This window comes from Struthio camelus, chromosome 12 (assembly GCF_040807025.1).
Source record: "Struthio camelus isolate bStrCam1 chromosome 12, bStrCam1.hap1, whole genome shotgun sequence".
NCBI lineage: Eukaryota > Metazoa > Chordata > Aves > Struthioniformes > Struthionidae > Struthio > Struthio camelus.
The window spans coordinates 22,434,599-22,459,270 of record NC_090953.1 but is presented as its reverse complement, the minus strand read 5'-3'; the positions used below and the strand labels follow the sequence as shown (position 1 = coordinate 22,459,270).

The following is a 24,672-nucleotide window of genomic DNA, read 5'->3' as shown; positions in this document are numbered from 1 at the left end:
ATATTAGTTAATAAATGTTAAGTTTCCTTTCTTTTATATAGGACACGTTTATTATCCTGCTAGTAACAGATTTTTTTCTTACTCATTAAATTAGCAATAAACATATAAACAACTAATACAAGAACAGGTAACTACCATGTTCCTTTAAATCTGTGTGCTGAATAATTTTGGTAAAAAAAAAAAAAATTGGAGTACATGTATTGCATTTATTGGAATTGTGGCTGTGAAGTATGCTGGACGCTTTTGTAGCGGTTCGAATATATTTTATGCATCTATTTTTTCATGGTTGGTTAGTGATTTTTATCAGTCAGGGTGAGAGTTTATTAGCGAGTGATATATTTTGTACTGGTACTAACGGCCAGTATAATTGATCTGCTGCTTATACGGAGAATCTTTTTCCAGAATCTAATCTGTAACAAAAATGCAGAATGAAAATGATGATCAATATCCAAATTCAAGGGAAAAAATACTAGAACAAGGGCAGAGAGGGATATTTGTACAGCAGGGGTGGCCAACCGATGCCTCTCGAGGATTTTATTTTGTGAATACTTTAAGTGGTTTTTATGACTGGGCTTTGTAACATGAAATAGGGCTGTACTGACATGGGAATTACTGGGATATCTGACTCCATTCCTGGCTGTGGGGTGAAACCGGTCAGCAGAAGCTGCCACCGCCTGCAACCAGCCCAGCCCTGTCCTGCAGCGGGTTTCCTGTGGACACCTATGAGCCACTCAAATTCCTCTTCGCGCTGGTCTCCAGAGTAGAGTCCACAGTTTTGACTTTAGTTCTGTTGAGATTGTAATAGACATGGTCTTGCCAGGCTGGTTACCTGTGTTGTACAGGGATGATTGTGAATTTTTGCTTTTCTTGGTGATTCAAAATATGGAACTTTTGTCAAAGTGGTATGACAGCTGGAGAATAGCAGAGGTGTCAGTCGTTTTAGCCTCATGGATCCTGTTCATTCACCTAAATTCCTGCTCTAGGGGATTAGGGATGCTGCAGCGGTCACTGAAACTGAGAACAGTGTTAATCATAATAATAGCCTAGTCAATACCGTGAATGCTAGAGTATTGGTTTTGGCTCATTTTTCTAATTCACATCTTCCCACAAGGCACTTTTTCCTCGGATCAGAGATGGTAAGAGGATATGTAATTAGAAAAAAGTTTTCTAAGAATAAAAAGGAATGTGGCATAGATTGCCATGCTAAGAGCAAAATGAGATGGGAGAAAGTACTTTAAAAAGCCTGTTGGCGTTGATGCATTGAACTAACATGTGTTATGTATTGTAGACTAATAGATGTCTCTGTTCAATACTCAACTCAGAGATACTCAATAGAGTATCTCTGTTCAAGGAAGGGTGGAAGCAGGCAGCATGTCATCCAGTTGGCTTGTGTAATTCACCAAGAGGGTTAAATACGCATTTTTCTTCACGGTTCTGAAAGTTTTTCACAATGCATGCTGCTGATCTGATCTGAGCAAAAAAGAAAGATGCACAATGGCATTTTGTAAACAAAAATTATTGGTGTCCTTACTCTAAGAAAAGCATAGGCTTATGGAATGTAAAACTGAATTAAACTGTGGCTCAAGGTGTCCAATTTGATAGTTTCATCAGCTAATATAAACAGGTTGCAATGCAATGTCCAAAGATAAATCATTTACCTAGAGAAATAAAAGGCTTTTTTTAGGGCCGATTTAGAGTTCTGTACCTCTGCAAGGCAGAGGCTTAAAGCATTAATGTTGAAAGAGTGTAGTGAAGTTCTACAATGGACGATGTTATTGTGCTGTAGAGCTACTTAAAGCTCTCTATGAAGCTGCTGTCAGTGTACTATTTAAAAAAAATTGTAAAGAGTTAACCTCCTTCTGTCCTTGAACGGTTTGGAAGCCACTCCAAAAAACCTTGTAAGTGGGAGCCTAATGTTGTGCCTGATTTTCCTTTTCATTTGCCTCCAAGAGTGTAGCTTTGGCTGAATCCTGTACTATTAGCGAATCAGTGTTAAGGAGGTAAGGAAATTAAGAGTGTTAAGTAAATGGGAGGAGAAGTGATAGGCAAGAAAAAGAAGCAAAGGCTCCGCCGCTGCTTGTGCATAAAAGAACATTCTTCTCCCTTTGATGGGGGAAAAAATTTGAAAGACAAACGTTTTCATGATAGACAATGACTTTAAAAATGAGGGGCATGCAATATCCCATGATGCTTTTGGAAAGCCGAGCTGGAAGGACTGGCCCTGTGAGCATGAAAGAAACGTATAGGGTTAAGAACTCAGCATAAAAAGAGTCCAGACATGAAGCCTTTCAGAGACATAATCCAGATGGATGGATTTCACTATGGAAAATTTGTTCTTGTGGGGAGAAATTATGTGGTAACATGACACATTTTACAAACTCATTTTCCTGAGTTAATGCTATTTAAAAAGTAACTACATAATGACTTCTACATGAAATTCGCTGGGTGCTGTCACCCCCACCAGACATCTGCAAGGACCATTTCTGGTTATGAACAACTTCTCTAAGTATGTTCTGATGTGATGGTTCCAAAAGCTACAGCTAGCAACAGTCATGGGCTGCAGTGGCAACCCTCTTTTCTCTTTTGGTCTGTGGAGGACAGGGGTGTGTTGAAGCAGATGCAAAACTGAGAATCAGCAAGAAAAGCAGTTATGAATCTTACCTTTCTTGGAGAAGGTTTCTGCTGCTGCTGTTTGAGATGCGGATCTTGTTCTGATTTGTTTTCGTGCTGTTTCCTTCTAGTACCTTTACAGCACTGGGATTAGCCAGGCACAAAAGCAGCACGTATTAGGAGACAGCCTCCTGCAATAGTAGTCTTTCTCCAAACCCCAGTAGTTTCTCAGCATAGCGGGGAAGAGGGCAAAAATGATAAAATAGACAGTGATCTTTAACACCGAATGGTGCCAGAGGGGAGAAGCACATGGGTCACGGCTTGTGCAAGGGAAAGAGTAAAGAGTTGTTGTGGAAGAAAGCAAATGTTTGGATGGGTAAGAAAATGGATAGGAAGTAGATTTTGTTCAAGACTGGTATTTGAATGTGTGTTTCTGACATGGAGATATCAATTCTGCTTTTGACTAAGATACTGCCACTCTTGGTCTCTGCCAGAGATAGCTTTCTAATACAGTTCCTGTCCTGCTCAGCTAACACCAGTGTTATCTGCTGCAGGGATTCCAACTGGCGAGAGGAAGAGCCGCTACTGTGGAGGGCGCTCATTGCAACAGAAAGATCAGAAAGGAGCAGTAGAGGGTCGCAGGTGTTATATTTTTGAAGTAACCTTGACAATGACATGAGAGACGCACAGGGATTCTCTGCCCTTTCTAGCCTTTGAACATTTTTATGGTTGCCACAAAGTGATGACCCAGGGGAGCAGTCCTATGCAGCTTTTGCTCAGGATCAGGGCGAAGAGGACCGCTGTCAATGCACATACCAAAGTTAATAGAATTTCCCACTCAAAATTCAATTTTTAAGCATTGGACTCTCCAGGCTTCTCTCAAAATCTACAAGGCTTTTCCAATGGTTTCTTGAGCTTAAACAAAAGATAGAAACATAACTTACATTTGCAAGGTTGTCTCTAGGGAATGGTTGTTAGGAATTCAAGATTCAAAGCTTTTCTGTTTGTGGATAGAGAAAGAAATACCATCCTCCTTGATCTCCTCACATTGAGATGTCTTTCCAGCAGTCTAACCCAATGTTCCAGGGTTTTGTGCATCCTGACCAACAGGATCTTGGATTCTGTATTATTCATACAAACTGAAATAGCATATTTTAAAGTATACAGCAAGCAATCTTTTTTCCTGTCGGAGAGTGCCTAGTCATTTGTTATTAGTTATGGACCAAAGTAATGAAATTCAGATTTGAATCTGAGGTTCCCCACAGTTTGGTTGCATCTTCCAATTCAGTCCTCTCTTTACAGAGGTTCAGCAAAGCACATATTTTTTTAGCAGCAGTCAAATAGTCAGAGTGTCTTTTTGTTTGCTGTTCCCCTCTAAGTAAAGGCGCTCAGCTGCAATTATGCAGTGTTCATTTCATGCTTGCTGTGTTGCAATTATAAAAATTGGCTTCCTGCTTTAACATGATAGTCAATGATCCTCACAGGAGTAGTAGAAAATTTATAAAATGATTTCTCTGAAAATAGCAGTCGATGATTGAGTGGAAAAATATCCCATTTTTAAAATGGGTTGCCTCTCAATTTAAGAGAGTGGAAGAATATCTCATTGTCATGAGTAACAACTGTTTAATTGTCCCGAAGAGCAGTTAGTTGGTCATTTGTATAGTCTGGTTTTTGTTTGTTACTCTCTTTATTATTGTGTATTTATTGTTTATTTCCAAGGACTCAGGCAGTTACAAAATATAATTGTCCTCTCTAAAATCCATCTAAAACCTGACAGGACGTTTTTATCTTCCCTAGCAGCACAAAAATGTTTGCAAGCAATGAGCGTCCCAGCAGAAATCCCACGCTTTTGTGTCTCAGATCTGCTGTTAGAAATCTCTTGACTGACTCTAGATCAGTTTATCTGTGAACATAATTTTCCCAACGAAGGTGCCCCTGGCAAGTGAGTAAGGGAAATTGTTCCTGGAGAAAGTTATGACTGGGGGATGAAGGCTGTTTTGAATTGTAGGGTAAAAGATAATATTTATATTTGGTAATCTCGAAACATGATCCTACTCTCATTGAAACCAGTGGCAATGTTCTTGTCAGCTTTAATGAACGTGGATGTAAATTCCTTATTTTCAACTAATAAATTCACTAGTACCGTTTTGACTTTTTCAGATGTGACTGCTGAAGTATCTGAACTACGTTATTTGTGTCTCAAGTTTTCTGATTTACATTCTGAAATAATACTTGCGGTCTCTTCAGCACATTTCAAATCAAAGTGATCCCCAGTGCTTTACAGAATAGTATGAGGATATATAAAAAAAAGATCACTCCACCTGCTGGAGAAATGCCCCTCTCAGGGATGGGATAGAAAGCTGCTTAACAGCAGCCACCCACAGTTTTAGCACCTTTGAACAGGAAGTAAGGGAAGGACATTCAGTCAATTGATTCAGAAGGAATTAAGGGAAGGGGAGTGTAACTACTCTTGCGGGAATTCAGCCATAGCGTCAAGATTGACTTTTGGTTTCTGCTTGCACTCCTTGTCATTAATCCGACGTGATGTAAAAAACATCAGCATGACTGGAACTGGTTTTAATGTAAATGCCCGGGTGTTACCCCAAATCAAATAAAGACTTGCTCTATGTGACAATATATACATGATGCTGATTTGATCATTTTGGTTTCTGATTAGATATTCTTTTAGGTTTTCTTCAAATGGGGGGAGGCCCTAGTCAGCTTTTTCCTTTCATTGTCGTCTTTGCATCTACTGCTCCCGTCTGCACTCTAAAAACTGCTCTAATGTTTTGAAATATTACTTTCTTATTACACAGGCCAGTCCAGAGCAGCCATGATACCTCCAAAACAGCCAAGGCAACCAAAGGGAGCTTTGGATGATGCCATTGCCTTTGGAGGACTAGTAGACCAGGAGACGATGAACAACTTACAGCCAACACCACCTCCACTGCCAAAGAAAACCATTTTGAGAGCTAACACAGAGCCAACTCCCAGAGACCTCCAGAAGCAGGCTCTGGAGAACAGTCTGTGCATCGTGGCCAATCCCACCTATGACATTGACACCAACTGGGAAGCGAGCAGTGCTTGCTCATCGGTCAGCTTGGAGCTCAAGGTCCTGGACAACGAGTCAGGAGACTCCTTGGACAGGCCTACAGACAAATTAAGAGCAACCACCTCAGCAACTAACAGTGTTTCCAGCCTAACCACTATCAGTATTAAGGACAGGTGTTCCAACAGCATGGAGTCTCTAACAGGGAGACACCTCTCTCAGACTAAGCAGGGCAAGGGCGTCCAGAAGCCACAAAGGCAAGCACTTTATCGAGGAATTGAAAACCGAGAAGAGGTGGTAGGTAAAATCCGAAGTCTTCACACTGACTCACTGAAGAAGCTGGCACTGAAATGTGAAGACTTGTTCATGGCTGGACAAAAAGACCAGTTGCGATTCGGGGTGGACAGCTGGTCGGATTTCAGGCTAACCAGTGACAAGCCATGCTGTGAGGCAGGTGATGCTGTTTACTACACAGCTTCTTATGCAAAAGATCCTCTCAACAATTACGCAGTCAAGGTAAGATGGGTTTCAAAAACGTAACCTTAGACATCAGTAACAAAACCTAACAACAATAACCGTAATTTGCAACAAACCCAACTGGGATAGGTCCTACAAATACAAATAAGTGCTGCTTGCAATGCTATGTGAAAAGTAAAAATTCCAAAATACAGGCTCCTCTTCCTTTCATGAACCATGTATAGCATTAGTATCTGATCTTTAAATTTCATCCTTTTTTTTTTTTTTTGGGCAACTATAAAATGATTACAACAATCAGCCAAACTCAGTTACTCTACCATTGTCTTTTTCTAATGAAATAGTGAAAAAGCAACTGTACTTTTAACATTAAGTCTGTCGGCAGTTTTTTGGAATCTTGCAATAGGAAAATCTTTACATTCATCTGTATATGGATTATACTAAAACATTGCTCTTAATTAAGAAAGATTTCACAGTTTTCCACATTTATGGATTTTAAATGCAAATTCTAGACTACTGTATCTTCATACGAAGTCTTAAATTTTCACCAGCATTCATTACCAGCTTTTCAAAAGCTCTGTCTAGCCATCAGCATTGCTTTGTGTGCTATAGAGTGGAGCTTGTCAACATTGGTTGGTTTTGTTGCTCTTTACAAAAAGAACATTTTTTTTGTCTAATTTATTCTTCAGCAAAGCTAATAAAAGAAATAAGATATATGAAATTTACTGTTAATATATTAATGAGAAGTTGACAGCTATCTCACAAGATGGTGTTATTTGAGGTTTATAGAGGTAAGCTCTTGTTTTTCCTGAGTGCTGTATCTCTAGGGTTCTCAGTGCTTATCTAGTAGGATGATAGTGAGAAGAGTCACAGTGGACCAAGAGTCATAATTTGTCAGCCCTCCGGTGTGACTGTAAGCAAATCATTGCACTTCTGACCCTCCTAGTTTAACACACGGCAAACATTGATTACCCAACACAGGTGTGTGAGCCCCACTTCATCATTCCTTGTAGAGCACGTTGAAATTCTCTGAGGGTGGTGCTATGAAAGAGCAAAATGCTGTTGCCTCTCCCACATGACTGTTTAAGAAAAAGAAATAAAATCCTAAAAGGTAAGATTGTTGCAGCTGATATGATACAAAAGTTCTCCTGAAATTGAAGAGAGATCTTTTTAAGCAGATCTGTGAACATAGCTATATTCTTTGGCATTTATCTTTATTTATTAGCCATCCAGGATCTCTTTTTGAAAAGATTTGAAATGTAATGTAGATACCATGTCCATTGGTACGAAAAGCTGAGAACCAGGTCATGAATAAGATCATGAATACTCTATATCTGTCAGTCTGGTCTGGTTGCAGAATCAGTAGTCTGACATTCTTCAGTCCTCCTTTTTATATAAGAACGAAAAAATAGTCTGTCAGACAGACTGTTTGTTATTTTATGCGTTGCAACTGCTTAGCAGCTCTGCAGAAGGAAGAGTTACATTAAATATTGAGTAAAATGCCTCCGTTGATGAAATGCGCTTTACTGTGCAGTTTACGCTGCACAGGGAGCCACAGTACAGGGATAGCTGAGCTGGCTACAGATGAGCTATAGTTCAGAAATTGAAAGAATATGGTGACAGCCGTGAGACCTCAGGCTAAAGTGACTGCCACTTTTGGGACCCAAAGTGGTACTTTTCTATGCATGCAGGTTTGGGTTATCTCTAATCTGGTTTCTCTTTGTGCAGTGTGGGATGTGCCTTTAAAGTATTTCCTGACAGGCAGGAGCTATGCTGTTATTTTCTTAGGAGCATTTAAAAGGATAGCAGGGATCTCTTGTACAAAGCCAGCATAAAGAAAGGACAGCTACCTAGCGCGGTCAAATATATGCTATTTTTTTTTCTCTTGTACTTACAGATGTTATCTTGGAAATCAGTTCACAGACTAACAGAATTTGCTGCAGTGTAATAGGGGTGATGGTTTCTAGAGTGAATGAAGAATCCATAAACTATCATTGAGCTGGAGGTCACAGTGGACTGTTGCGCTGTCATGATGAGAGGAAAAGCTATTCTTGAAAATAACCTCCCTAGCAGTTAATGTGATATAGGAACATACTCTCAATACAAATGTTCTCTGATTTCTTTATAAATCAAGCAGGACCGGCTTAATGGATTACTGTTGTCTTTTCATTTTCTCTCTTTCACTTACCTTACATGTTATGCTTTCAGCTAAGCTGGGTTCTCTTTAGCTGCGTATTTCTTTGGTGCATGTTTTTGTTACTGCATTCTCTGTGCTAATGTATTGATTTATATAACATTTTCTAAACTGTTAGGATTTGTCCATTTGTTTGTTTCCCCTTAAATTCAATTTTAGTGAATTTCAGCTTTGTCTTAGCATTTGCCCCTAAGTTGGGCTTTGAGTTACAAGACCTCAGTCCAGGATCAGATTTTTACAAACTCCTATAATTGCATAATTCAACAGAAACGTGTTGAGATGCTGTAAATTGAGATTTAACAAATACACCAGGCTTACTCGTATGGTTCTCTTACGTGTGAGCCAAATTACATATTCATCCATCTCCAACAACTGTCATTTAAAACCCCTTGCCCCCAAAACAGAATGTCAAAAAATGGTGAGATTAAAATTACTGGTGTCTCTAACGAATCCAAAATACGGTATTTCTATTACTATTAAACAAGTGAAAGTAGCAGAAGGAGCCTTAAAAATACACTTTCAAAGTGTACATGGAACCACATCTGACAGTGTCAGTTTGTACAGCTCTTTTGAGTTTAGTAAAAATACCCAAGCAACACCGGCTAACAATTAAAACTCTTTCTAAATTTGGTGATTTTAATATTTGATTTGAGAGAATGTGATAATAGGAAAAATGTTTTTTTCATTACATCTTTGTAGACAACAAATGAGATTGACCCCCCCAAAGATGTTAAAGGTCTTAAGTCACTAGTCAAAAAGTGCATGTTAATGCCAGATCTCCAAAAGGAAAAATACAAAAGCAATGCTAAATTAAGCAACTGTTTGACTACTACTGAAATGATTCTAGAAGAATGAACATTTGTGTAGATGGTATCACCAGAAGAAGGTGATCTGATAAATCTGGAGGAGAATGAGGTAGAGCACAACTTGTTCTGTTTGACTTGGATATTAGAGGGAAGAGCATTGCTTATAGAGCTGTGCAGTTCCCGTCATAACATTATATTATGTGTCTTGCTTTATTCTCACCTAATCTACTAATAAATGTCTTTGCACAAAAGTTGCAGGAGGCCATGTGGAAATTACCTTGACTCAAACATTAGAAACAAAAACATTAAACCCAGTCAAGGTTATTGAAATTGCTTTTCCAACATGCAAAAATAGAAGTATTCTTACAAGAAAGGTTTTCCTGAAATTCCAGCCCCTGAGGTATTTTTCCTTCACTAACAAGTGCAGTACCATCTTCTAAATAATTGGTAGATCTGAGACGTCAAGGATGTACACTCCCTTGAAACTACAGTCTTATCAGTAATTCCAAATATGTAGTGAAAAGGTTACGCTAAAATAAAAGCGGTAGTGAGAACCAGCGTAAAGTGGATTGGACAAGTGCAATTCCGAGTATCCCTACACATACTGAATAAGGCAGCAATTCAACAGGAATCTAAGTAAAAAAAAAAAAAAAAAAAAAAAAAAGTCAGGAATAGACATGATTACTCAGAATGAATAATGGTTACAGAAGATTAATTACTGTGTCAGTGACGTGGAGGAAACTACTTCCACTTTCTGCAACAAACTCCCTCAAGGCTGAGACAGCACAGACAGTTCCTGTACAATACTGTACACACGTAGAAATCATAATTCAGAAGCCACATGGAACAATACAAATGTAGAAAAGAAAAGAGGTGAGACTGGCCTAGAGCCTGTGTATCCTGGCCCCAGGCATGTGCTGCAATGCAGTTCAAGTGGGATATGCAGGAATTGCAAAGGTGCCAGCAGGAGCTCAAAAGGAGCAGCTGGAAATTTCAATCCCCTTTGATTTCATCAGGGCAGCAGAAGTTCTTCTTGCAGTAAAACATTAGGATTTCTGCTAAGGTTCATGTCCCAAGAATAAAATACAGCAAATTAGATGTAAATAACACTTGGCTGAATTTTGCTAACAGTTTCCTACTTGCAGCTCACAATTATTTTCTAGTTAGGATTAGTTTGTCAGGGCATGCAAAGTTTACTTTTTTGGTAGTTCAGTTTGTCAGGGCATGCAAAGTTTACTTTTTTGGTAGTTCAGTTTCTTAGCTGAGGTCCCTGGCCGAAGTGTTATCAAAGATCATCCCAGAACTTCATGCCTCAGATCAAAATGAAGTTATATACATTAAACCTTTAACCCATTCCGAGTTCAGTCACAGCAGCGCAGATTTCTGTATTTTGGCACAGTGGTAAAAAGACAAAGCTGTACTCCAAGGCCAGATCAAGAAAATAAGGTCAATCAGAGATCAACTGGACTCCTTAGAAAGGAAAGTAGTGCCAAGAACAAGCTATCAATTTGGGATTAGCAAGCTTTCAATTTGACACATTTTCTTTTGCAGTTGGGCCTTTGTGTAATACAGCAAAGTAGCACAGATGGTGCAGTGTTTGTGATGTTCAGTGTTTCTCATTTTCATCGCTTTACAATTCATTTCCCACAATATTCATCTTGCTTTAAGTTCATTGACACCCTGTGAAATGCATAGGACAGAGTGGAAATGCGATTCCCTGCTGGTAAAGTGGAAGTCCGCTGATGTGGGCTGACTGGACCCATAATGGAAGAATAAAAGCTACTGGCGAGCAGTTTTCAGGAGCTCTGCAATGTTAAAATCTTGCTTCTTTGTGAGATGGGGGGGAAAAAAAGAAAATTAAAATGGCAAGAGATAGAGAAACTTGGCCTGTCCTGATAAATGCAAGCATAGTTTGGTTCCTGCAGTTTCACTGCTGAAGATACAAGGTAATATACCCTAGAGATGGAAACTTTCAGTTCCTTCATATTCATCTCTCTCTCCTTTTATCTCATTGTTTTCTTGCATCATATGGAAGGGAAGGGCTTTCAACCAACATTACCTCATGCTTTTATCAGCCCTTTATCAGCATTGGAAATAAGGCTTGCCAAGCCCAGATCAAGCCCTTTCCTTCAGGTGTTATCACCCATTACATCTTCATAGCTCAGCTGCCTAAAGGAAATGCTAAATGACTTATCCTAGTTTCTGCTGGTATTTTGGTCAGAGTAGTTTCATCTTTTTCTTTTCCTGGTCTCAACAATAGGAATTCAGCATGCTATCTGTGTAAAAGGCAACAGGATTTCCCTATTTTATAGCGTAGCTCAATGGAACAGAAAAAAGTTTTAAAATCCTGCCAAGAAAACTGGACTCTCTGTTTACTCACTTTTGGCATAGCGTTGCCTGTCACAAATTGGGGAAGAATCCACACCTTCATCCACACCTTCAGCAGTTCATCACAGGAGGTGCAAAACACCCGCTACACAGACCATCGGGTTTCACACAGGGACACCGTCTGTTCTCTGAATCATTTCAAAAGGTCTGTGTAGGCTTTGGTTGCATGACTTAACCCCAACTGTTCTGAAAATTTTAAATCCATGGTCATTCAGATGATATTTTGGAGGTATTATTAATGCTAATATGAGCGTTAATGTAAACAGATTAATTTAATGGTAGTCTTTAATGGTATTAAAGACTATTGCAAAACGGCAATATAAAATAAGAGTGCTGAGTAGAAAATGCAACATTGAGAATGATAAAATAGCACAAGAGGTTTGTTCTTAGCCATTATTTTTTCTGATTCTGGATAATACAGTGAAAGTAGATAAACAAAATTTACATTCTATAAACTGACTTTGAAAAGATCAATAAGGAAACTTAGTTTGTCTCCACTACTTTCAGTACATTTTCCACATTCTAGTAAAATACCAGTGCAACGGGAATCCAGGCTCTGCAAGCTAAAACACGGGCATTTATCTGGACTCCTGCAGCTCTATTTCAGAGCAGAAGTTTGAAGAGTGATCAGACACTTACACGGACACAAGATTATTGCGGGTTTCTCCTCTTTTAGGAGCTGTTTTATGAATTCAGTCAGGTGTGCAATTTGTCTTTACGCTCCCATTTTCGGGTGCTGCTTCCCTTCCCCCTGGTGAGCTGCAGAGGATGTGGTGTGCCGGTGTGAGAGTTTGTATAGGCAGCCTCAAACAACCCAGCGGCCTTTTTCACTTCTCCCATTATGTTGTTTGTAAATAAAACACAAGCAGAGGAGAATGCACCTCGAGTCAGAGGTGCTCCCCGGTTGTCTTTGTAGATGTTAGGTGCGTGCTCACCTACCCACATGCTTTTCTGTCTGGAACATGGAAAAGTAAGACGTGTCCAAAAGCCATCACTGTTGTGCATTTATGGGATTAGAGAATTGTTTTCTTTATTAGTTACCTTCTCTCACAACAAAATAAGGAGCGGAAAGCTGTTTTTATTAATGCAGTCACTTTAGTATTGATTTTAACTATAATACCACTTTAGTCTTCAGTCTCTGTTTTGTCGTTATAACGATAATATCTAATGTCACTGTAGCAGGGATGAAATTAGTATCTCCATTTCATCATCTCATTTCTCATCTCGTTAGAGATGAGTCTGAAATAAAATCTCATTTAAGAACTCTTGGTATTGGGGGAAGTATGTCTCTGCTGTGGATTCAGACACTGATCCACAATCATAATGGAGTCAGTTGTTAACACTGGGAAGTGTTAAAGTGATCACTATATATAGGATGCTGTACTGCTTGATGCTGGAGAGGTCTTAACCTAAATACTGTATTCGTTATGGGGCATCACTCTTTAGAAAGATGTAATAAATGAGACAATCTAAAAATGAGCAGCAAGAAGCAGAAGGTTAGGAATAAAGATGAAAGAAAGAAGAAAGCAATTTTGGGAAGAAAACAATGAAGAGGTGAACAAAGTTACATTTTCTCCAGACTGTAGAAGTATATTTAAAAGAATGGGAATCAATATTTTTTAATATCAGTTAGGAGAAGGGCAATCAATTTAATTTGTAGTGGGAAGAGACTTGAAGAGGATTGAATAGTAGGAAAAAAGAGAAAGGACAAGATACAGAAGGACAATTGTAGGATTGGACATCCAGAGAGGCCTATGAAATTGTAGTTTTGTAATATTATAATTATAGGATTGGGGATATTTTCTAGAAAGAGCGAACCAAGCCTGATTTTGAGAGGTAGAAAGCACTAGTATCGCTCTCTCTTTTTTTTTTTAACTGATATTTCAGTAATAAATATGAGAGCCCGTTTTTAAAGTATAAGGGGAAAAAGGGGCTGCCTGGAACCGTAATTAGAAACTAGGAGCAAGTCTTGATCCTTTGCTTTCGGGTTTTTGTAGGTAAGGAAAAATCCTTTTCTTGCACTTTAAAAGGCCTTCTCTTCACCAAATTGAGTCGTATTAATTGGTTTGACAGCAAATACTCTGCAGGTTATATATTCCTGATAGGATATCATTTTTAGCTGGCAGGTTGCTTTAGGAATCCTCTGTGTGCGGTAGCTAAGTGCAAGTGCTTTTTTGCACTTTTCTCATCAGCAAGTAAACTTGACTTTTAAAATCTTTTAGAATGAGTTTATATTTTCGGTTAGGCCATTTAAGTATTTTAAAAAATAAAAGTAGGATAATTAATATTTGACGAATGATCATGAGCGCAGGATGTTATTTCCTGTAGTGTAATACTCCTATGTAAATTAACATCATAAGAGGCTCAGCAAACAAGAATTATGTGCTACCTATCAAACAAGAAATCACATTTTGAAGTTGTGCAGAGATCTGTGTGTAACTTCTTGGTTGGGAGAAATGACTACGAATTCTCCGTTCTCCAGCTCATTCTGTGTGCACGCGCGCATGTGCATACGCTGGCACGCTCTGCCTGAACTGAACTGGGTTTGGCTCTCCTCATCTTCTGCACGTTCCACATACAATGGTTAGGGGGAGAAATAAAGTACAAGTTGGATTAAATACATAAATACACTTTCATTACGAAACAGCCCAGATTACTTGGAATGATATACAATTTTGGTTTGTGTAGATCATTGTAAACTGTAATTTATACATACTTTAGTAATGGCAGAGTGTAAATTCAAGGGAGTCCCTTTCCTTAACTTAGTCTTATTCATCATAAATCTTTTCCTGTCACTGAATGTTTTTATTGCTGAAGAGGAACTGTACCTACATGAGACCTGACTGATAACACTAAAGCTGTTACACAGCATTTTGTTAGAGAAGTGATGATATTTGCCCTTGACTGCCTGGAAAGGAAGGCACCATCTTACTGCACCTCCATAAAAGAAGGACGCTGAATCAGGTTTCTTTTTTAATGCATGTAACGCATTTGTTCAGCTCTCATTATAAAAGAGAAGCACAGACCACATTAAAAGTCCTTAATCATGCAACAGTAGTACAAAATTGAAGTGGAGGTTTTTTCCCTTGATCTCGGTAAAGCTATTTAGGAGTTCTTTTGAATAAGAAAGAGACATGTCACTTAAGTATTTTGTCTTTCCAATTTTTCTATTAAGTGATGGTGACTGGCTGCCCTGGCATAATGGGAATCTTACATGCAGTCTTTTGTCTCTAGGTTGCCATTTCAAATTTGGCTGAGATCAGTGACAACCGAAAGTTACAATCATAACAGTTTTTTTGATGGCCTACATAAAAGAGTTTAGTAGTCTTGCTAGGCTCATGCATGTGGCATACTGAACCTTTTCTGTAGCTGGAATTAATTGTGCCCATTGCTGGCTGTCCAAGAAAAATGCTGTAGACTTGAAGGACACAGAAGACAAACCTATTCTCATAGTCCTTATATATACAGTGGTTTTCCCAGTCAGATTTGATGCATATTAGCAGGGTAGTCTATACAACACCCTTCTACTCCTGTCTTCTGTGCAGTATTAAGTATTTAATAAATCTTAAGTATTTATTAAATCTAGGGACTTCCATCTCCAAGACAGTCAGTTGACATTTTCATTTCATGTATAATAATTGTATTTTTACTGTATCTGTTTACATTTATAAGTCTTGAGAGCATTGCTTTCCATTGCTAACTCACTTCACCTCTAACAGTGTAAAATACATTTGTAAATGTAAACTGGCCATGGCCACTGCACAAAGGTGGTACTATCAGCATTTCCTGAAAAAGTGATGACTTTCCTCTTTTAAGTAAAATTGATTAGAAAATGCATTTTTCAAGTTTGTTTTGTTTGTGCATGGCAGTGATAAACAGGCAACTTAAACTATAGTGTATATCATATTTAGAGAGGCTTAAATGCTTGTGGAGTATGGAAGCATGCTCGACATCAAAGAGAGGACCACAACCAAAACGCAGTCACTTAGTGTGTGTCTAATTGCATACGATTATCTGACAATGCACTTTTCTGAACAGCAAGCATTAAAGACAATCTCCCATTAAACTATATAGTTCTTAACTGTGTAAGCATATACACGATAAAAAGCATCTTTCTCCCCCCCCCCCCCTTTTTTTTTCAAGTGAAAGGCCAGTTTATAATCAGCCCTACGTGGGTTCCTGAGGAGAAGGAGAAAAGGGAGAAATGGGCAGAGAAGCCACCTTACATTTATATTTAGGGCTAGTCCACGACCTGGGCTCCTTGACTGTATAGAACTAGTGCTGACTTTTACTTACCTCCTCTGCCTTATTAATCTGACCTTCCTTTTCTTTGAGATGAGCTAAGAAAAGCTGTAACTTCATCTGAAAAGAAGCGTCTTCCTATCTTCGCTTCCTCTGAGCTTTGCAGTTAAAACCTCTTGGTGCACTATACCAAGTGATTACTTAGGCTGTAACCCTGTGAAGATTAAAGCATGCGCTTAACCTTACACTCGCTGAACAATCTTGTCCAATTCAGTAGAACTAAGGTTAGCATGCAATGGTTAACATGGCCTTAGTCTTTGCAGGGCCATCATTTTAATCAGTAAACACCTTAGAACAGCAACTGTAATAGAGATTGCCCCATGCCTATCGGGACAAGGTTGCAGCTGCCAGTTGTTTTGGCAGTGCAAATAATTAATAAGGACAATAATTATGGTGCTAATTTAGCTATCAACAAGATATTTCTGGACAGAAATGAGCTACAGCTATATAGGGCAAAATACAAGCATATACTCAGGCTCTTGACAGATGATTGAAGGCAATTAAGGTACCGTGCTGTAATGAGTTTCCATTTGTCACTGAGTCACAGTGAGTTTGCTTGCCCTCCCTCTCACCTCGCTGCAGATGTGAAGTGTGTTCGCTTCATGTAGCTTCAGCAAATAGATTTCAGTTTCCAGGTAGAGTGGACCAGAAGCACACAGCCCTTTACTTAACTCAGCAGCCAGGTGGCTTGAGTTGTTAAGCCATGCTAACTCCATTATGGGGAATCATCGATCATATCCTCAAATATTCTACACTGATTTCTTCACATCTCATATAGCTATCAATTATTTTTATCTTGTTGATGCTTCACACAAACCTGAGAGAAGAATAAGAAATAAAAGGCGATGGTTAAACAAGTTACTGTAAAGTAAGCTTCACTCTGAATTTACCATGCATCGGCTGCTGTTCTGACGGAAAGTGCAACCTGCCTGAATTAAGTTGTATTTTCCATTGTGTAATATGCGCGCAGGGAACACAACTTTGCGCTTATTGACATGCAGTTGCTCCTATCCAACAGTAATTGTTCATGTGCCTTAAGATGGTCTTCCGAGGTCCATTCAGTAACACTTTTGTCAGTATTTGTGTTTAGTGCTAGAATGAGGATGCCCATCAAGAAAGTGCAAATTAAAAAAAAAAAGGATATAGCATTTACAAATGAAGGGTTTTTATGTTATGTCTGTTCTGTTTATTTGCTTCCCCCCAGATCTGTAAGAGCAAAGCTAAAGAATCCCAGCAGTATTATCACAGCTTATCCATCCGGCAGAGTCTGGCTATCAACTTTAACATCCAACAGGACTGTGGCCATTTCCTTGCTGACGTGCCAGTTCGCCTCCTTCCGTGGGAGGATACCGATGCATCAGAGGTGGAAGAAGAGCAGGAAGAAGAGGAGGAAGAACCTGAGCAAAAGAACAGAGAGACTCCTTCCAGTATAGATGCTTCACAGAAAGACAGCTCAAGCAACCAGGGGACCATCAGCAAGCAGCGCAGCCGTGTCGTGGTCATCACACGGGAGGTCCCATACTTAACAGTGGCTGACTTTGTGCGGGAATCTGCACCCCGCCATGCAAAAAGCCCAGATTTATATGAGAGGCAGGTCTGTCTACTCCTTTTACAGCTGTGTTTGGGTCTGGAGCACCTGAAACCCTACCATATCACACACTGTGATCTGCGGTTGGAGAACCTGCTGCTGGTTCATTCCAGACCAGGCGGTAACCCTCTGAACTCTGAGTCCGTGGAGCCCGGTCCCAACACTGCTTGCCCGGCCAGGTTAATAGTGAGCAATTTCTCCCAGGCCAAGCAGAAGAGTCATATGGTGGATCCTGAGGTCCTACGGGATCAGTCCCGCCTGGCTCCAGAAATCATCACTGCAACACAGTACAAAAAGTGTGATGAGTTCCAGACTGGCATCCTCATCTATGAAATGCTGCACTTACCCAATCCCTTTGATGAGAATCCAGAGCTGAAGGAGAAGGAGTATACCCGTGCTGATCTTCCCAAGATCCCTTGCCGTTCCCTCTACTCTCAAGGTCTTCAACAACTTGCCAGCTGCCTGCTGAATCCCAACCCTTCAGAGAGAATCCTGATATCAGAAGCCAAGGGAATCCTTCAGTGTTTGCTGTGGGGTCCACGTGAGGACTTGTTTCATGCTCTCAGCACATCTTCCAACCCAGCCCGGAGGGATGCCGTACTTCAGAACTGGCTGGACATCAAACGGACACTGCTGATGATCAAGTTTGCAGAGAAGTCCTTGGACAGCGACTGTGGAGTTATTCTCGAAGACTGGCTTTGTTGTCAATACCTGGCATTTGCCACTATAGACTCACTTCATCGCATTGTGAGAATCATGCAGCAGCACTAGTTTGCAGAACCTGTTGCTTTTCATGAAGCCTCCTCCTGCCCCAGTCCTCACTCCAGCCTGCCCTAGGGCTCACACTTTCTACAAGTGTTTTAAAAAAAAAAAAAAAAAAAAAAGCCGCCTAGATTTCAAAGCCAGCAACTCTGAGCAAATAAGTTCTAATTGGAAACATTGTATCCCATACCTGATACAACCAAACTTCACTTTCTTGCCAGGCTTAGTTATACATATATCTCACTGCATTTGGATCAGATATTTTTTAACTCAATTAATATCTGGTTGATAAGGAGAGCAAACCTTAACAGATACCACTATTTCAATCATTGCAGTGAACAGACTCCTCTCCTCTTCTGGATGGTTTCTGTCATTTCTATATGTAGCATTGGTAGTGAATAGCAGTGACCATCAGCAGAGATGGATTAATTATTAAATGGGAAATGAATGATCCACCATGCCCCTTGCCACAAAACCCTCTATTGTTTTCATTCCACATCCCATGTGAATCTTTTTCTCAGCTTAGTCAGTGTCCCCTAACGGGGCTGGACTCCTCTTCCTCTTGGCCTCATCCAGAAGGATTTGGATCTTTCTCTAACCCTTTATGCCTTCTGTTTTCCTCCCAAACATGGTTATCCTGCTGACTGCAGCCAGTGTCAATGGGCAGTAAGCATCTCCATTCTGTCCTCTTCCCGCTTTCTCTGCCTCTGACTCACTGCCTCTCCATATCCTTTCTAGCTGTGGATCCTTGATTTCAATGATCCTGCCTTAATCACACCATTATCCTTAGCTTAAGATCTCTGCATTAAAAAACACAGTATGTACACTTTGTCTTTCCCGTTTCCTAAATGACATTCACCAGGCTGGATAGCTGATGTATTGTAGATAAAACTGTGTTTATACAAGAACAATACAACAGGTGGTGGACAATTGAAATTCCCCTTCCGTTGCAAAAGGCACTAAAGCCTCACTTGAAATGGATAGAAGTACATAACCTTCTCTGACAATCACTGTTATGAATTGGGAATGAAAATAACAGCCACCTTTTCTGTTTTATTTTCGTTTGCTCTTGTCACTTGTGCCATATTGCAAAGTGGGACTAAAATTGGCACTGCTGGATGTTGGCAGGAGGTAGAATTGTTCAGAGCTCGTCTGTGTGTAGCTAACAGGCCACATGGAGACACTCTTACTCCAGACAGTTCTCTGAAGGGTAAAAACAAGGGGGCAAGAACACTGTTTTTTAATTACTGAGGGAGCTGTTAAGTTTGGCAGCCACAACTAACAATATCGTGATCCATTCTTCCCGTAGCGGTGTTTGGCTGCGTATCTCCTATGCGTAACCGGTGTTTTCTGATGTCTAATAGACAACAACCTAAAAATAGCACGTTGTCAAGATAGCTCAAGGAGCATCGCAGACAGGGTTTTGGACTAGAAAAGGAGTCATTGAGTATTAAAGAGACAGAATTTTTAAAAATTCAACCTGAAGGAGCTTTTCACTTCTAAAGGCAGCTGCTGACTTACTTGCCTGACGTAACGGCTCTTTCCTATGGAACCTCTGCAAGTGCACACACAGTGTCTTTGCTCAGTACTGCTAGGCTCTGAATTGTTTCCTAAATCGCTCTGAAGAATACATTTGGATGCAGGGGAAAAAGTGACACCGAATATTCTGACCTGGGTGATGGACAGCAGACAGCCCTAGTTATGAGCCTGTGCTTCTCTCCTATGGATCTATGTGCAATTCTTGTATGTATTTTTTAAAGCTGTACATTACAGTGTTCACTTTACACACCAGCCTTTACCTGATGCTAGATCTGCAGCCCTTTCCTTTATTTTCCTGGCACATAAATGCGCAGATATCCATGTGTTCTTTTTATGGAATGATGCTTCATTTTAACTGTTAAAACTGTGAGGAATCAATTCACTTCAGCCTTGAAACAAATAGCCACTTTATACAGCGTATGCATGCTTGGACCAGATGCGTGGAAACTGAACAAACAGTCCTGCAGGCTTAAGGTCAGCAAAACTGGCTCTGGATCCACACCATACATTCGGAGGGGTTGAAATGCCTGTGTTAGTCTTCTCTGGCAGTCTAAGCTGAATAGGGTGTGGAAGCCTACATCGATTGTGCAGTAGTATGTAGACTGTTTTTGTGACCTTTCTAGAGATTTTTGAAACTTCTGATTGTTATTCTGTTGTTTGATTCACCTGTATCAGTGAAGGATCAGGCAAGGGTAAGAATAATATATTTTAATGTGATATGTATTTTTTTTTCTTTCTCTTTTTGGCAAAAAGGTTAGGATGTCGGCATTGATAAAATAAAAAAAAAAAGAGGTCAGTGCATTGAAAGTCCAAGTGCAATGTGTGTAGTTGAGGTACTTCCACTACATCAGGAAAGAAAGTTTCTACACTAACGCTGAGCAGCTTGTAAAAGAACCCTTTACAAAGAATCACACATGCAATGCAGTCCCGCTTCATCGGGACACAGGCCGGCAACGCTCGACTAGCATAAATACGCTGAGCATAACAGGTCACGCAAATACTCTCTGCTGCCTACTAGTCACTACGTGTTGAGCTGGGAGTAGGGCACTGCTTCTTGTTCTCTGTGGTCTGGTTCTGTGTTTGTTTTGTAGTGCCTGTGCACATAACTTCTCACGTAAGTAGTATAGGCTGTGTGAGCAGCTCTTGGACCACTCGCCACTGCAACGGGCTCATTCCTTTCAGCCGGTAGGTTTTTGTGTATACGGACACACGTTCTCAGTGTTGCTTTCATGTCAACGCGCACATGCAAAGTTGAATTTTGAATGTTTTACAACCCTTCATATTTAATGCAGCTGGTCCAAAGCCTTTGTAACTCTAGCTATCTAATTTCAATTTGTAGTTCTTGTGATGAACCAATACTCATTTTAGCTCTGCAGTATAATCAAGCATGGATAGATGTTCACTACCAATCTCTCTCTTGTGCAGCACTGGGTAAACTTTAGCAATTTGTAGTGTTGTGTGTTTTTTTTCTTTAAAAAAGAAAGAATGGTCAGTTGAATGGAAGTTGAACACGATTTGGCCTGAGCTATCCCTTGGGGAGCTTCAGGCTGACTTTGCAGGTATGCCCATAGCCAGTGATTGTAACTATGTTTGTGGTGGTCCTCCATCCTGGCAACAGATTATGCCACCATAAATATCTGAGAATGTATGCATTACACTGATTGTAAACAAATCCTAAGAATGCTACAGCATAATTGCTAAGCAAAAGGAAAAAAACCCACTCAGTTTGTAATTGGGATCCTGTGTATAACAGGAACAGAACGCCTAACTGTGCATGGATAACTTAAATGGATATGTGCACAGATTTCGCATTTTTTAGTAGTGTAGCACTTTCAGCTGAGCTCAAGAAATAGGAAGAGCTGCAAATCTAAGATAACAGTATTGAGTGTAAATATATATTTTTCTATTAATAAAAGCTGCCATTCAAATATTTTTAACATGAACTCTACAGATTTTTCCAGTGCAAAGTAATTTCTGGAAAATCAAATGCTTGTTTGAAGAAGAATTGTAATGAGTGGTTTCCGATCCTTTTAGAGCCATTAAAAATCTCTCTAATGTTACAGAGAGAGCACAGTGATTGGATTCACAATGTTTAGTGCCTTGTCAAAAAACTAAAATAAAGTTGGTCAGTTGGTGGGAATCTTATTCTTCTGGTGATAGACCTACAAATAATACTGCCCACACTGAGATGCGAAAGACTATTAAAAAAAATGAAATGGTGAACTTCATGTGAGGATGAGGGGATCTATTCAATGAGAAGATTTGTTTCTGGAGATTCAGTTATGTGAACAAGTTCCTTTAAGTTGCTTGTAGTAGAGCTTAACTTCAAGTAACAACCAAAAAATTGTAGGGCTTTCAAATTTGGATCTGAATCTGCACAAGGAAAGTAATAGTAAGAAAGAAGTCGATTGGTCTAATCTGACCACAACATCCAAGAAGCCTATTGCTTTGACAATCTACTGCAGACACTCAGCGTCTAGGTGAGGAATCGGACTGGTGTGGGAAGAGGTGGGGTAGGTGAGATGCGCTGCGACTGCTGGAGGTGGTGGACTCTGCGGCGTGAAATGCAAACCTCTGGTAACGCAGGAGTTCTGGAAAACTTTCTGAGATGTTATGGAAGATGTCTTTGCTTTTTATTTCTTAAATTGGAATTGCTTATTCACTGATTATCTTTCAAGCCTCAGACTTGATCCAGTCTATGCATAATCCAGGTGAATATAGAGAATCTACTAGTAAAAACTTGCCCAGAAATCAGGAATAAGGAGATCCAGAATTTTACTCTGGAACCTCTGGAATGTCCAAATATAGAGGCCTAGCCTCTTTTTAAAATTCAGATATGGTGAAATCTGTAACTCAAGCTAGAATATTTTGTTGCTGGCCTGCAGACAAGAATGCAGAGAGCGTTTACAAAAATGTTCCACCTTACGTCTTTTAAGCTCCACATGTGCCCAGAAGCACCCACGAGATATGAACGGATCATCTTGACATTGTAGCACAGGAATTCCAACGTATTAGAGAGAAGAATATGCTGTTTAAATAAATCAGGAATGTATGTTAGCAATCCGTTACCGCAAGAGTTTATTCCGCAGCTTCATACTACTGGTTCCATACTTTAGCATGTAAAAATAGTATTTGTTGCTGAATTAGCAATGTCTCTGTTTCTCAGTTTTTGTGCTGAGAAGCCCTGCCTGAATTAATATAATTTTTTTTAATAACAGTTTAATAAACAGTTAAACAGTTAAATTCATATGTAAATATAAATTAAATAGTCCTGTTTTTATTTAATCCAATTGTAACTTTTATGAGGGAACATTTATCAGTGGGAACTGAATCAGACCTTTTAATGCACTTTCCTTTCCCCCTTTCCCCAAATAAGAATTTAGCAGTCTGTTTCTCTGTAGAAACAGTGTAAGACCATTATTTGCTACATGACTGGGCCACCAAATTTACTCTGATTTAGTGGAGGTAGTGTTGCTTCTGCTAAATTCCTGAAAGCCTAGATAGAGCACAATCAGAGCCCTTCAGTCGAGATGTGATGATGATGTAGTTACGCAGTAAGATAACATGAAAGAAGTGCAGTATAGAACTTTAAATACCTCTATAATAATACTGCTCCCAAAAATACACCTGTGGAGATATTCTTTAAACTATCATCGGGATTCCAAACACTTCAAGGGAGGAAACGGCAAAAAATACTTTTCAAAAGACATACTAGGGAGAAGTTTCTTTAAGTTATCCTCAACTCCAAAAGGCAGAGGAACCGAGGTTCCTTTCCATTGCTGTGTTTCAAAGAATTTCTAGTAGACAATCTGTATGGATTTTATTATTCACCTGGATGCAGTGTTAGAAGGATGATGGTTTTGAATAGACGTAGAACGTAATTTAAATAATTTCCTGTAAGCCTCCTTGCATTGGTGCTCCACTCAGCATTTAGTTGGAAACCACAGAATGCTTTCAGATCCAGCAGAGTTGCCGGTGAGGCTGAACTACTCAGCTTACCTGTACATAAGCATTTTACCACTCTACAGAATTTGAGAATTTGGTTTGTACTTCAGGCTATGAAGATTTTTTTTTTTCCTTAAATCCAAGGGGAAGATTTCAGGGATTTAGAAGAGGTTGGAATTTTTTTATATGGAAGAAATATATGTTCATATATATGCATATATGTGTATGTATATGAAGTTTTGTAACCCAAAAGTATTCTTTGCCCCTTTTTGTTTGAAAATATATATATTATATATTGTGTATATAATATATATTCAAGGTTGTGTAAATTTGAACATAGTTTCATAAAACAAATAACACCTCTTCAAAAATGACTTGAAACCTCTGTTTCTTTATCCTTTGGCTTGTTGGTATTAGAAGGTTTTGCAGTTGAACTCCTTGGGTTTTTTTCTTTTAAATCTTAATTATGCTGAGCATTTAAGAATATGTTCTTGTTTTTAACAAAAGGGGAAAATTATTTTTAAATTAGGGATTCCAAAATTGATGGTCTTTTATAAATGGGATTTCTTTCAAATCCCTTGGAAAAGGGATTTCTTTTCTTTTCTTTTTTTTCTTTTTTTTATTTCAACGCCATTTCTTGTGGGTAATTTGTATTTGGAATTCCTGGTTGCGTTGCTTTATCTGGTGCTTCATATTGATATTTACACATTTTTATATGAATAAGTATATAAACTTCAAGCCTTCCTTTGTGATCAGGGGCAGTTACACTCTGGTTTGCTGTGGTACTTTGCTGTGTACTCTGTGGCATTCATGTTACTGTGTAAATAAACTAGTTTTATTACACTGAAAGTCAAATTTGCAGTTGTGTTATTTTTCTCTCTTGCTAGGCAACTAGCCCAAAATGCACCTTTCTGAGGAAGGTGCGTCACCTCGGCATATTTGTCAAAAGGTGGTAAGTCTAGGAGAAGCTTAGGCTGGAAGAGCTGGCTGCTTTGCAGCGGCAGCTAGCGTGCGG

General features: G+C 39.4%; 1 protein-coding gene across 6 annotated transcripts in view; it reads left to right on the top strand.

Annotated features, from left to right (window-relative positions):
• Positions 1–24,506, top strand: part of PEAK1 (pseudopodium enriched atypical kinase 1) — a 131,020-nt gene extending 106,514 nt beyond the window's left edge. For all 6 annotated transcript variants that reach the window (XM_068958314.1, XM_068958310.1, XM_068958312.1 and 3 more), the window contains 2 exons: positions 5,427–6,175; positions 17,028–24,506. In XM_068958314.1, coding sequence (XP_068814415.1) covers positions 5,427–6,175; positions 17,028–18,182 — 1,904 coding nt within the window. In that variant the 3' untranslated portion in view covers positions 18,183–24,506. The remainder of the gene's footprint in view (positions 1–5,426; positions 6,176–17,027) is intronic.
• The last annotated feature ends 166 nt before the right edge of the window (positions 24,507–24,672 follow it).